General features: G+C 41.5%; 1 protein-coding gene across 1 annotated transcript in view; it reads right to left on the bottom strand.

Annotated features, from left to right (window-relative positions):
- The window catches only part of tanc2b (tetratricopeptide repeat, ankyrin repeat and coiled-coil containing 2b), an 80,773-nt gene that overhangs the window by 50,223 nt on the left and 16,911 nt on the right, over positions 1-13,639 (bottom strand). Inside the window, exon 3 of the mRNA XM_053854706.1 lies at positions 6,339-6,437. Coding sequence (XP_053710681.1) covers positions 6,339-6,405 — 67 coding nt within the window. The 5' untranslated portion in view covers positions 6,406-6,437. The remainder of the gene's footprint in view (positions 1-6,338; positions 6,438-13,639) is intronic.

A 13,639-nucleotide genomic window follows, 5' to 3' on the forward strand; every position in this document is an offset into this window, starting at 1 on the left:
CATTTTCCCCTTTTACTCAAACCATGACCATCCCACAGTGTGGCATTGTACTTTGACACTGGTTTCGGGTCGGTATTGTCTCATACACAGAGCCTAGGAATTGGGACCATGAAAGTCAGATCATTCATCCCTACTTTTTATGTGAGTTTTATTGGTGCAGGTTTTGTATGACTGTAGATTAGATTAGATGTGATTCAGAGTTTAAGCATACATATTCTAGTGAGGTCCAATTTCAGGGAAAAAAAACCTCCTTGTGTGGCCCTCTTGCACCCCACCAGCTTATGCCTCAATTTGAGGGTGGAGACTTCAAATCATAAACAAGGTCATTATAATTAGGTTTAAGTTTGGCTAAGAGTCATGGTTAAGCTTAGCCATTTGTTTTGGATGGTTAAGTTAAGGATGAGAGGCTGGGGAAAGCATTATGTCAATGAGAGGTCCTCACAGAGATGGTGCGACAAACGTGTGTGTGTTTCTCAATTATTTTCTCAACGTGTCTTGTTTTATTTAATCAGTTAAAGTGGTTGACTAATTCTAAACAGCTTCTCCCCGAGATGAGACCACCGGGGCAGAACCACGGCCATTTGAATGAAGCAAATGTCTCTTTTGTCACTGCACGCACTTCACCTGTAAAGGATGTGAAGTGAACAGAACACTATTCTCACAATTTGTGAGTGACTGTAAATTAAAAAAAAAGATAAATTCTGCACTCTGGCTACATAACTTCAGCCATCCATTAGTAGTCTGATAGCTTCAGGGGCTGTATTTAAAATGTTCACTCAAATAGAACTGACTGCCATAATAGGAACCTAACACTCCAGAGTGTTCTTCATCCAACACAGCAGACAAGGATAGTTCTCACACAGACACTTGTGTCTACCTTCAATATTAGGTCCTGCAGTCACTCGCTGCGTACTCGGTGTCACAGTGATGGCAAAAGGTTGAAATGTTAAACACACACACACACCGCCACTCTACGCACCAGCCGAGCCGTTACGGAGACATGTCAATGACGGCAAACACTGCAAGCTGAATAATGAAGAAGACATGAAATATAAAAGAGAAGAGGGAATTGTAGAGTCATGTTGAAGACGCTGACATTCGACGGCGAGTACAGAGCCGCGACATGCAGATGTTTCACAGTGTTGACAGCAACAAAGTATCTGCTGTGGACGATAAGGGCTATCACCATCATTCTAAATATAAATGACCATCCTATAAAAGATGATCAAATATATATTTACAACTTTGAATCTGAGAAACAGGTTAATAGTCATGTTGTATTTAAGTTAAGTTAGTTAATAATTATCCTGAGATGTTTTAGCCTTAACTTGACTGCTTTATTGATTTGGAGTGCAGCATTATATCCACAACCGGTCTAAAATATTGCTTTTTTTTCAGAAGACTACTTTACTCAACTCTTTCACTTTCATAACCACCACAATACTTAGTGGCGGTTATCTGTATATTAATGCAGTTATGTATTTTTTCACAGCGTGGTGGGTAATGGCAAATAGATGGAGCAGAATTGGTGCGCATCAGGTTAGGGCAGATTTCTCAGTGATAGTTCAATAAAGACTGCTATTGTTTCCATAGTTTTGCTTTGAGTTTTGCTCCAAACAGGAACCAGACGGATGAAGTGTTAAAAACAAAGAGGCAGCCGGTTCACTCACACACCATTTAAAACATTATTTACATTTGAGATGTAGCACTTTCACCTTTCACTCAGCAAAAACGGGGAGTTTAACTTTGGCCATAGTTGATTTACATCTTTTACTCAACATTTTCCAGTACTCCAGTTCTTTTGCTGTGTATTTTATAATGCCACAGAGTCAAAATCAAAGGCCAATTTTACTGTGAGATGAGGGCATTGTTTTTATTGATGTTGAGTTTACCATTCAATTGTGGTTGGTTGTGTTTGTGCAGTTTCTATGAGGTTTTCGGCTCCTTCTTGCCTTCTGGAATTTGTATTCAGACACAGCATGAAAACAACATGAAAAATGAATCTGGGTTGATATTTGTCACATGGACCAAAACCGACCATTTCAACATCTGCATGTCCATGACAGAAATGAAGTTCAATGATGCTGATATTGTCCAGAGACAGCAGCTGAAAGTGACTCTCCAGCAAGAGACAGAAAGCAACAATCCAGAGAAAAGGTTTTTGCAGCCCTTGCAATCACAGCTTTTACATAATGTGCCGGCGCTAACACTGTACACTCACATTGCTCTTTCCATCACTCAGAGTGCTCAGCTAGCAAAACCACTTCCTGCAACTCACAGACACACAACACTGAGCAGCAATAACGAGCTCTTCCACACAATGTAAACCCAGACGGGCAGAAACAACAGGATGCTACCGCTGCGAAAGAGGGGGGGAGGGTTGGGGCTAAAGTCCAAGTACAAAACTGAAGCAGACTCCTGATGCGCTCTCACTCGTCACTGTCACTTGAGACAAACTACATCACTTTGTCGCAAAGACCCATATCAGTTTGGGTCATGGGCCAGAAGTGCAGCTCAGGTGAAAACTGTGAGACTGACTTGGTAGAACTGATGGTTTCAGTTAGTACAGCCACTCCCACCAGGGCACATGGGCTCCACACTCTACGTATTATTGTTAAGATTGTGAGGGTGTAGAACACCATTGCCTGTTTCAGTCGACATGGTTAAGTTGTAGATGGTGGACCTGCCGATGACGATTAAGAAAGGCTGATGAGTGGAAGGAGTGGGACTTGACAGGAAAGGGAGAAAGATGAGGGGGAGGACGACAATAACATCTCCAGACGAGACCTGGAGAAAATGAAGAACAGCAGGGAGAAGGAGCGGATGAGTGGGGGTGGGAGAACCTGAGAGGAGTGAGGTCTGATCATGAGATTTTGTGGAGAAATGGAGGAGGAGGTGAAGAAGAGGAGGGATAAAGTGGCAAAGACTCATTAGCCTACGCAGAGCTGCTAAATTAAGCTTTGGCCGCTTGAGCTCACTCTCCTCGCTTTCCTTTTGTTCTCCTGAAATATCTGAGTGGGCGAGCATGTGTTAGAAAAGGAGAGAGAGCGAGAAAAGGAAGAGGAAGTGCGACAGAAAAGGTAAACGGAGTTCCAACTGTGGCGATACCATTGGTTTATCTAATAATTCTCACATTTTTTATATATAGGGCCAATATAGCACATCCTCCTGGACCATTTCTGATGGATGCCTGATCATCTTATCTCTCAGGATTCTCGCTTCAATCCTTCATCTCTTTTTACATTCCAGTTGTAAAAAAGATGAGTTTATGATAATATGAGCAGATGAAAGCAAAAAATGTCTTTCTGAATGTGGCCCACAAAAGTTCTCTCTTTAAAAGAAAGCCGGACTCCTAACTTGAACGGACGATTTCCTGCCGAGTACTGGAGGTGCAGAATTGGACATAGCCCACACTTTCACTTCAGAGTCAGAAGACATCCAGTGAGTGCCTGAAATTGTGAGGTGGAGAAGCCAAGACAATCACATCACCATCAAAGCGAAATCAACCACTTGGAAGTCCTGGTAGCAAGCACGAAGAAAAGCTTGCGACAAGTCACCAGGGCAGCTTGTTAGCCAGTTACCAATTTGCCAAGGCCAACAAAGGGTGGCCCACCTCCACCTCACTCTTCGGAGACTGTGAACCATGTTCATTTCATCTGCTATTGTGGGCACTCGTTGAGCTAACTACTAACAACTAAACCTAAACCAATAACTCCTCGCACGCTGGCTCCTTTGACACTGGCAAAGACATCTGTATGTTATTTTGAAACACTATTCCCTGCTTGTACTATTCTACTCTACCAACTGCACAGGCGAGTCAGCAATTCATTGAAAAATCTTTGTCCTGCGCCATGTCCACAAGCACACAGCGTATGGGGTGGTCAGGTGTGGCATGAGGCTGGCAGCGCGGAAAGACCACCACCTGCGACAAGGTGACACCTCCACAAACATCCCACCAGCGTCCTTAGTAAAGTAAAAGACAATGAAGCGACACCAGACACACCCACTTGTTCCGCAAAATCCCTGGAAAGAATTTCGGGGTTGGCATTCCCACTCCTCACCTTGGTCAGCGGAGCGACTGGTGGAATTCCTGCTGCATGGCGAGTCAGCCTCCAAACAAAAGCTGACTGAGGAGGCGGTGAGAGAGAGATATGAAGGAAGAAAAACAGCGAAGATTGAGACAAAAGATAGAGGGAGGATGGAAGTGTCCAGAAAGGCGGAGAGATCTCCCCGATGTGAGCAGCAAGGTGTCAGAGCACATACACTCAACATGCCGCGCATGAACACACACACACACACACACTCGTAAACACTGGCAGACCACTCTCTACTCCTCCTCCTGCTCACTCTCCTGCCAGCTGGAGAGAATTCCTGAAAAACCTTCGTCATAATGACCAACATTCTGTTTCCAGTCAGTCAACAAATTAAGATTCTTCGACACCACAAACCCTCAGCGCACATAACAATATGATTCAAAGACGCCATGGTTCTTACACTGTAGTATCTACTCTGCTCTAATATGACAGTTAGCACATGTATTATTTATTATTAGCACATTTAGAGACTTAACTAATTCTGTACTTACAATCAAAAACATTATTCAGACAAAACTAAAGGGGGGTTTGTGTAGTTGACTGTTTTAACAAGTCACAAATACCGAAGATGTAGGGATTTTAATTTATGCAAACAAGGCTGATTTTATGCAACTAATTAACATTTAATAACACCTGGCGTATGACAAAAATGAGAAGTTCTCAGCGTAAGGATCCTTGTCTGGTTTGAAAGTCTTCCTGGATGACCTTAGATGACACGTTGGAGGACAGACATTTCATAAGGTCTGTAAAAAAACACATTTAAGTAACCTAAAAAGCATTGTTTTCCTTGAATCACTCTGACATGGAAACATAATGATAATGAAAAATTAATTCGCGATTAATTTCACTAATGAATAATTGGAGCTCTGCCAGTTGGCACTCAATAAAGACGATATTCTCCTCAAGGGAGGATCTGCTTCATAAACAATCTTTTGCAAGCATTAATGTATTCCTCAAAAATTGAATTAAGGAAATGAACACTAACCGTGAGGCATTTTTTCACAAAGATATTGATTACCATGGGTGACTTTTTAATACGTTATTACTGTGATGGAAATCGGAGACGTCGCATTGCAAAGACGAAGCATGTTCTGCCCTCTGCTGGTAGAAGCAGGAACTGCAGTCATTTTCCTCGCAGGTGAGTGGCGCTGTGGCGTTATTTAACTATAATAACAGCAATTAACTGAATTGTAATAAGCGCCACAGTTTATTTATTCAGAGTATCACACTGACAACAACCATCCGACACGTATGAATCAAAGAATTCCACCATTCGTAGTTCTCCCTGTTGGATGAGTGAGACAGGAAGGAAGCGAACACTCAGAGGGCCAATCTGTCGCTGTGTGGACATCAGCCATCGTGATCTGCTGCTCCACCTGCTCACGCCAACATCTCACTACATCTGAGGTGGAGTCACCATGAATACCAATTGAATTTGCTGCTGCGTTTCAGAATGTTCCCTGGAGATTCCGCCGTCCTCTGACTGCATATGATTCAATATATATGTAAATTAGTGACGCATCATTTCCTGTCTTTGACTGCGCTTCGATCACAACTGCCCAGATAAATGTACAGACTATCAAATGTGACTTCAACAGAAGGTTAAGCAGAGGATTTTTTTTTCATTCAACAGCAAAATTTGGTGGTAACAGAATGGGAAACTCGTATTTGTTCCCCAAATCATGTCAAATATGATTGCGAACAAATAAAACGATAAAATGAGTGACTCTAACACAAAAAGGCATATGAGGAGTCAAGATGTACTCAATACTGCTACCCTTTAAAGAAAACCTGAAGAGAAAGCGTATGTTTGGATCTGCACTCAGTGAGGCTCCATGTTTTGGTTGCATTTGACTGAGGGGCACCTCAAAAGGCCCAGAGATGGTTTGCAGCCCTAATGAGGTGGAATTAGATTTCATCAAGACTGTGGAAGACGAGCCGAGAATTAGAGCCTTGTGGTTCTGGTTCTGATTGGATTCCTAATGGGCAGCTGATGCTCAACGCTCTGAGTGACTGACGGGACCTAAACAAGGATCTAAACAGGATGATGACGTTTGCTTGTGTGTTTTTTTATACATTTAAATTCCCATTATTCAAAGATAATGGGAATTTCAATGGGAGTTTGTTGCAGCGTTTCTCCTTCGTATCCTCACCAGAACTGCTTTGATTCATGAGCTTCTGGTACAAACACCACAGCGTACAGGTGATGGATCACAATGTAGTGACACATGAGTTGGAACTCACCGCTTCCCCGACTCTTGCGATTATTCTTCCCTCCAGACAGGAGCATCTTCAAACTGTTCCTGAACATGGTGACACCAGTTTCCACTCAATCAGCAAAATCTGAGGGCAGAGAGAACAAAATAAGATCTTGAATATTACAACCACCCATCGGTCATGAGCGAAAACACCCACAGGGAGGACAGCTGGTTACTGTTTCTACGGACAGAAGCTGTATTTGTGTCGCCTACTGGCACAGCTTTGCTTTTCTCAGCAGTAAGGTAGAGTGAAGTCAATGTCAATTGTCATCTTCTATCCAACACCAATAGTAGAGCCCAGACACCCTCCGTAAGGCACATCCAAGAGCCTACATAAGCATGTCACCATGCTTATGACTGACAATGATAACTGAAGCATCAAGTCAGCAAAACCTTGCGCATTCATGTTCGTGCATACCTGTTTCACTGCAGTGTGACAATGACGATTTTAAGTTCAGACCTGTTCGGAGCCCTTAAAAATAAAAAGAACTTGCATAAAAGGACCTTTAGGGACTCTAGTAAGCGAAAAAATGAGGTTTGTGAGCCACTGAGTTGAGACAGGTTTTAAAAGTTTGTGTCTGTCATTGCCTGTAGGAAATGAATCTGGTTCCTTTGAGTACTGAAGCCTCTGCGCAAGGCAGTTGCAGGTTTGAATTTGGGCTTGCGGCAAATCAGAACCTGTCCATCCTGTGCTTGTATGTACTATTTGCTTGTTTTTCCTCCAGGCACCAAAGTATTACCAATATTATCATTAGCTCTTGTGCCCACCTAAGCAGACCCAAGCCAAATAAGGTAACACGGTCTTACAGTCATTACTGGAGGTTTTATTTGGAACATGGGAGCAGCTCAGGTGGAAGGCATAATGAGTCAGAGGTTTGAGTCACAAACAAACATCTGTACCAAAATAAGCAGAACGCAGAAAATGAATTATTAGATCGAAAGTGACAGGGCCCATATGACTATGTCCTTTATTTAACAACAAAAAACATGAAAGTTATTGAGACAGCAAATATTTTTTTGTTCATTCAATAAAATGTGAAAATTATACCAAACAATATTCATATATGTAAAAAGACCAAAAAAAAGTATTGTTTTAGCTCTTGCCTATTAATCCAATGCTTATATTCAAGATCACTAGTAAAGTAAACAGATCTTGAACACAATCATTTAAAATCCAAGCATGTGGTTGATTTTGCACTTGTGTGTATTTTTATTATTTATTGAAAGACGAATCGTGGAATGCAGTCTAAGTATGAAGGAAGCAGGCAAGAACACCTTAAACCCAAATGTGCCAGGTCTGCCAAACGTTTTTTTCCTATAACTCCTCGTCTCTTCTCTCTGGAAGCTCTTATCTCTGCAGTGAAATCCGGCCAGCAGATGTTCTCCATTAAGTTACAGTGACTCAGCAAAGAACAGCGCCAGCTCAGCCGTCACTTACAGAGACAAACAATGAGAAGACAGAGAGAGGGAGAAGTTCTGTGGAAATTCATCAGGAAAACAATACCAGAAGGTTCAACAGGCTTCTGTTACTGTGGTGGATAACAAGCAGTGATCCCTGTCACACCCACCCTCCCATAGCACACTGCAACATTTAGCTGCTTTATGATAATCTAGTCATCACACCAAGGGAATCAAAGCACTTTCACTTCCCGGAGGTCAGTGATGTAGTGATCAAAACACACAATTACCTAAAACACTGGCTGATGACACACTGATGCGAGCAACCTAGCAGCACCCTTTCAGGTTCAGCGGCGTCTACAGATTGAGAGTTGAGGACTGTCTCTCTGGCCACGCCCATGTCTGTAAAAGCTGTTGTGGACCACTTGGGTTCAGTGAAAAAAATACCATCTTAAATTTAAGCCAGGAAATCAACCTTTTCTTGTGGTTGCACTGGCAACAGGAGAACACTGCAAAAATGATGATGATGTCTGCTCTGTTTTTTTATACCCAGAAACAACTCAAGCTTATGTCAGAGGTTGGAACAAAGGTCACAGTCAGAGCGGAATATAATGCTACATTTCATTTAAAGAACAGAAATGGCTCTGCTCTCATTTACACGGATCAACCACAATAAATATGGATGTTCTTGACCTCATTTCTGCAGCGGAGCGGTGTCACGCTGCCCCCATGGCGTGTTCCTTTTAAATTAAAAATGAGCTCCCGTGTCAATCATGGAATACTTTACATAATCTTCTGTAATATTTGCTCAGGAGTCACCTCCTGAGTCTGTAAAGGTGAAACAGATACACTATGTGATTGTCTTAATGCTGCTGTTCAAGTTTAGACAAATATGAAACTCGGGAAAATGTTTTCCTGGTGTGTCGTTTGAGTCTTTTTCTTTGAGGCTTAACTCAGCTTCAAGCTGTTACATCTTTTACAGGCAAGAAAAACCTCAGGTGCAGTCCGTTTCAAATGTACAATTGAAATTAGGATTTTATAGGATTATTATTATTTTAACAACAAAGCATTTCGCAAGAATTTAGGATTCACCAAGGACTAACAGTTTTGCATCACCAAGCAAAGCTCAATAGCATTATAATGTGCGTCTAGTTCCACCAACAGTTCACACTCACATGACCATTTGCATACAGTAAACATGGCAAATGGCTAGTAGCAACGGTCGTGCGGGTGGGTTTGGTACTCTCCTAAGCCATAATTCATCACATTATATAAAACTGACAAATCCGCCAATACTTCATTGTTAGCTTAACTAAATACTACAACTATTGAAACACACAACCTTCACACAAGAAGAACAAGGCTGTTAAGATTAACCTGATTCTCTCAGTTTCAAAAACACAGAAACTGCGGTTTTTAATCTTTGTTCTGTCAAGTAAAGACGATCGAGTCCTCTTGTGCCCCCAGTGTGAGCTCAACAGGAGACGTGTGTTTAGAAAAATCTGTTTTCAGCAGTGAGCGCAGCAGGTGAGACAAGAATAGAAAGCTAAAAGCCCAGGAGAGAAGGAGGAGACATTGGAGAGTGTTTGAGGCTAATCAATGGTTGAGATCTGGGAGAACATACTGAGTAGGTGCATGCAGAGAGGGAAAGTAGCCATGGCTGGAGCATGGTTTCATCTGAGGGAGGAACAAACTTCGGTTCCCACTCTAAGTGACCTTGTGTACCGAACTTTGTGAAGTTAAGCCAAGGAACAGCACGGCCTGACTGACAGAGTGCGTAAGCGGATGCTGCCCATCTCAAGACTCCTCCACTCACCTCGGATCCACTTCACTTTCATGAGCTTTAGGAGAGGCAGATTAGCTGCACAGACACCCTGAGAAGGATTTAAAGCCATTCATGCAACACTAAACTTTGAACAGCAAACATTTGACATAGACTAATGACTGTTTGTTTTTGGACACATCCAATATCACCAGTAATTGCTGTGGACGCTCTTCAAAGGCAACTGACAGTACATTTGTCAGTTTCCTTTGAAGTACAAATGTGGCTCGATTGAGTGAGTTTCCAATGTTATGATCACTTCCCAACTTTCTACTGATTGTATTGACAAATGTATGTAACTGAAAATGAGAGCGCCAAGTTGCCAGTGCTGACAACCTGTCACTGCTTTTTCACTCTCTGGAGCTTTTGCATGGAGCTGGTCACAATGAAAACCATTACATTTAAAGTAACATTTAAATGTGAACAGACAAGACTCACGTTGGTTTATATACCTCATTACTACATACCATCTTCTCAACTACACTGTCATCTTCAGAAAAGTTTTTTCTAAATCCTCTGCTTCAGCAAAATCCCAAAAGAGCCATAATGTAAAGGTGTCATATCTGCTCCAATTCATTTCTTAAATGAAAGGCTTGATGGAAGCATGACCACAAGATCATGAAAAAGAAAGACATGAATGTTTTTAATTAAATATGTGGACCTTCGCGTGGCGTCAAGCTCATTTTAAGGCGGAGCTGACCAAAAACTGCTGTCTAAATTATGGGCCAAACCGGATTTACTTTTCTAGTTATCTAGTTCCTAACCCTGATTTGTGGACACCATTTGCTTCTGATAAATCAATTTATTGCCCAACTGTAGGCATCAAAAGAAACTCATTCTATCTGTAGTGATTTTGGGGATTTGCCTAGGTAAGATTTTCCAAGGTGTCGCCTTATTACCGAGGCTCATAATTTGGTCTTAATTTCTCAGCAATCTCACTAGATAAGATATATTTGCATCTTTATTTCCCCTCTGAAAACCAGCCTGGGCCCAGCGACAGTGACATAATAGCAAATGAGAACTCTCCTCAGGGAAAAGTCGCCCCAGGTAATTCTATGAGCGAGTCTGTGTGGTTTCCTCTCAGATGAGTCTTAATTTGAAGGCCAGTTGTAACATGAGATGAAGCCCATTTGGATGCCATCTTTCCTCCTGTGATCAGAAACCTTATTGATTGTAATCTAGCTCAGTAGTTAATGGATGGCTAAAGGACAATAAGAATTTAGCTGGAATATGTCCCTTCACAACAGTCTATCAACCCAATATGCAGGATGTTTTTTCCAAGGTTTAAAGGCTTCAAATGTTGTCAGCAGTAACCAATAAGGTTGACTACTTAGAATGACTGGTGAAGTCTGACGTTGTAGAGACTTAGGGCAAAGAAGAAAGAATACAAGCAATAAACTGTCTTATATGTATCATGGGTTCAGGAATGATATGTGTATCATAAATCACCAACCACAAGGATTAGAAACAAAGATCCAACATTAAGTCAAACGACATAATTAGGAAGAAGAAATACTTTGTCTTCATTCTGTGAATAAAAAATAAACACATGCAATTTAGTTTAACCACAGATAACATTGTGATAAAGATTAAGTGCTCAGTCGCCATAACTATGTCAAACACTGGCGCCATCTTGTAATGTAGTCTGTAAATAAGCAAGGGTGAGTGCACAGAAAGGGAGGAAATCATGAGCAATATCAGATTTGTCACAGAGTTCAGAGAAAGAAGAGCAGGTTCAAGTGGGACTTATTTTTATTCAAACCATGTTGTTATGGACGTAAGTTTTCAGCTAGCTGGATGTCTGGGCATCATGTGGGAACAGCAAAACACGAGAAAATGGACGCAGCAGGAAGCCCTAAATTTCAGTTCATATGTGTCTGTATAATGCCCTACTCATAGTGTCATCACGCTGGTTTCCAATGAAAAAAGGTGTTTCCACCCAGAGATTTCGCTGAATATCATCAAAATCTGCCGATTCTCAACCCTTTTGCAGTCGTAACTTGACGTAAATGACAGGTACCATATTTCTTCACCGGCAAAATCTTATAGTTATCCACATGTGTGCTTGCTTTTTATAAAAAGCCATTTTTGTACATAAATGTTTGCAGCAAGCAAGTTGTCAGTTGACCACTTGGTGTGTCGAGAAGGGAATGGGCTAGGGATGTGGCTTTGGGCGCCAAACGAGACTGTTGCAAGTAACCAGAGCATCTATATACACAAAATATAGGAGGGTATATCACTAAGAAGGAAGAGTTGGTGAAGGAATTTTCAATGACTCGACAAGGGGAAACAACAGAAAAGAGATCAGTGAGTCACTGCAGTCATGTCAAAGAAGAAAAAAATCAACTGCAGCAGTGTCCGCACAGAGAATAGAGAAGGTTTGTAGAAATAGAATAGAATAGTGTATGTAAATGTAATTAAAAAATGGAGCCATTGATTGATCCAGTTAAAAGTCAACAACAGGAACTTGCCAGTCACAAAAGAAACATAATAAAGGAACAAAACAAAATGAAGGCCAACATAAAAATACTTTTGAATAATAATAAATAATGGAAAATAAAACATTAAAGATTCAGTGTGAATGCAATGCTTCAACAAGCAGAACCAATGCAAAACAAGTTGAAGCAATGAAGAAAGCATTGGATGAGGCAGAGGAGGGAGTTGTCAGGCTGGAGGCCATCACAAGAGCCAAGAACATGATGGTCTGGTCAGTGCCAGAAGGCATGGAAGCTGATGATCTGAGGCTCTTCCCAGAGAAACTTATCAAGGAGAAGGTGGGATACAAGGAGGAATTTGTTATCGACTCTGCACAGCGGATGGGACGATGAGGAACAAGACCATGGCCAGTCCTTGTGAAATTTCAGCAGGAAGTGAGGAAATTCAAGGTTCTCAATGAACATCACAGCAGGTCTATAAAGACAGAAAGGAGTGGCAACGTGGAAGAGGTTCCTGGAATTGAACATGAAGGATTGCATTCTCCTAAAGCTTATAGTTGAGTTCCAAAATGACAAGGAGCAAATTTACCAGAACCAAATTTACCAGGAGCAGCTCATCAGGCCCACCGGTACCTTGCTAATGGAAGATGAACAAGAGTGAGCAGTGATGACTGAGAGTTAGACAATCGGAAACTTTCTGAATATGACAAGTGCAGGTAATGGACAAAGAAGTGGAATGACACAGTCAAAAAGTGAAAAAGCAATTGTGCTCTAATTGTATCAAGCAGTCTGCACTGAAGTTTAACAACAGGGCTCTGAAAGTCAATACGGACTTCATAAGAAATTATAAGAACTGCTCTCTCCAAGTTTAGATGAAAGAGGTGTTAGTTATTGCTTGATGCGGGATCGAAAATAAACTTCCACTACTACTACTACTAAAAGAGCCATGGTGGGTGCAGGTTTCTGTTGCAGCTGATCGGGAGGATACCCAAACACCAATAAGGCATCCGAAGACTTTTTTGTCAATTGTCAAATGGTGCTGCTCATTTTGGTCTCAATATGCTCTCGACTCGATAATGTCTTGGTCTCGGTTGATGTGATCTTGACCCCAACACGAGTTTTAAAGTAGTCACATCTGGTTCCTGCCATCTTATACCAGAGGTGGTCATATTAGTGGCTACGCCGGTAGTCCACTGAAAATCAATCAGGTTCACAATTCCCACCCATAGAACACCACCAAAATCAAATTGCTTTTAAGAAAGCTAATTTCCCAACAAAACTGAAACTTTTACTGAAATATGTTTGTCTGTTTTGGAATTATTCTGAATATGAACAGCCCTATCACATGAACATCTGTACAAAAATGTGTTCCTTGCCACATCAAGCCGAGCTGTTTTTGTGTATAGTGTCAACATTACATCCTCAGAATAGAACTGATTCACGGCGCAGTGGTAGAATGAACTGCAGAGAGAGACAAAGTGGAAATAAATCAAATGATCTCAAGCTCTGCGGAGCTGATTCTGTTGAACTCTGCAGTTAATCTGACGAGCATTCAGATGCCTCTACGTCATCATTGCAGCAGCGAAGACATGCAGTATCGAACAGAGATAAATCACAGTCTCATCCTCAGTT

The sequence above is a fragment of the Synchiropus splendidus genome, chromosome 1 (genome assembly GCF_027744825.2).
Source record: "Synchiropus splendidus isolate RoL2022-P1 chromosome 1, RoL_Sspl_1.0, whole genome shotgun sequence".
Taxonomy (NCBI): Eukaryota; Metazoa; Chordata; class Actinopteri; order Syngnathiformes; family Callionymidae; genus Synchiropus; species Synchiropus splendidus.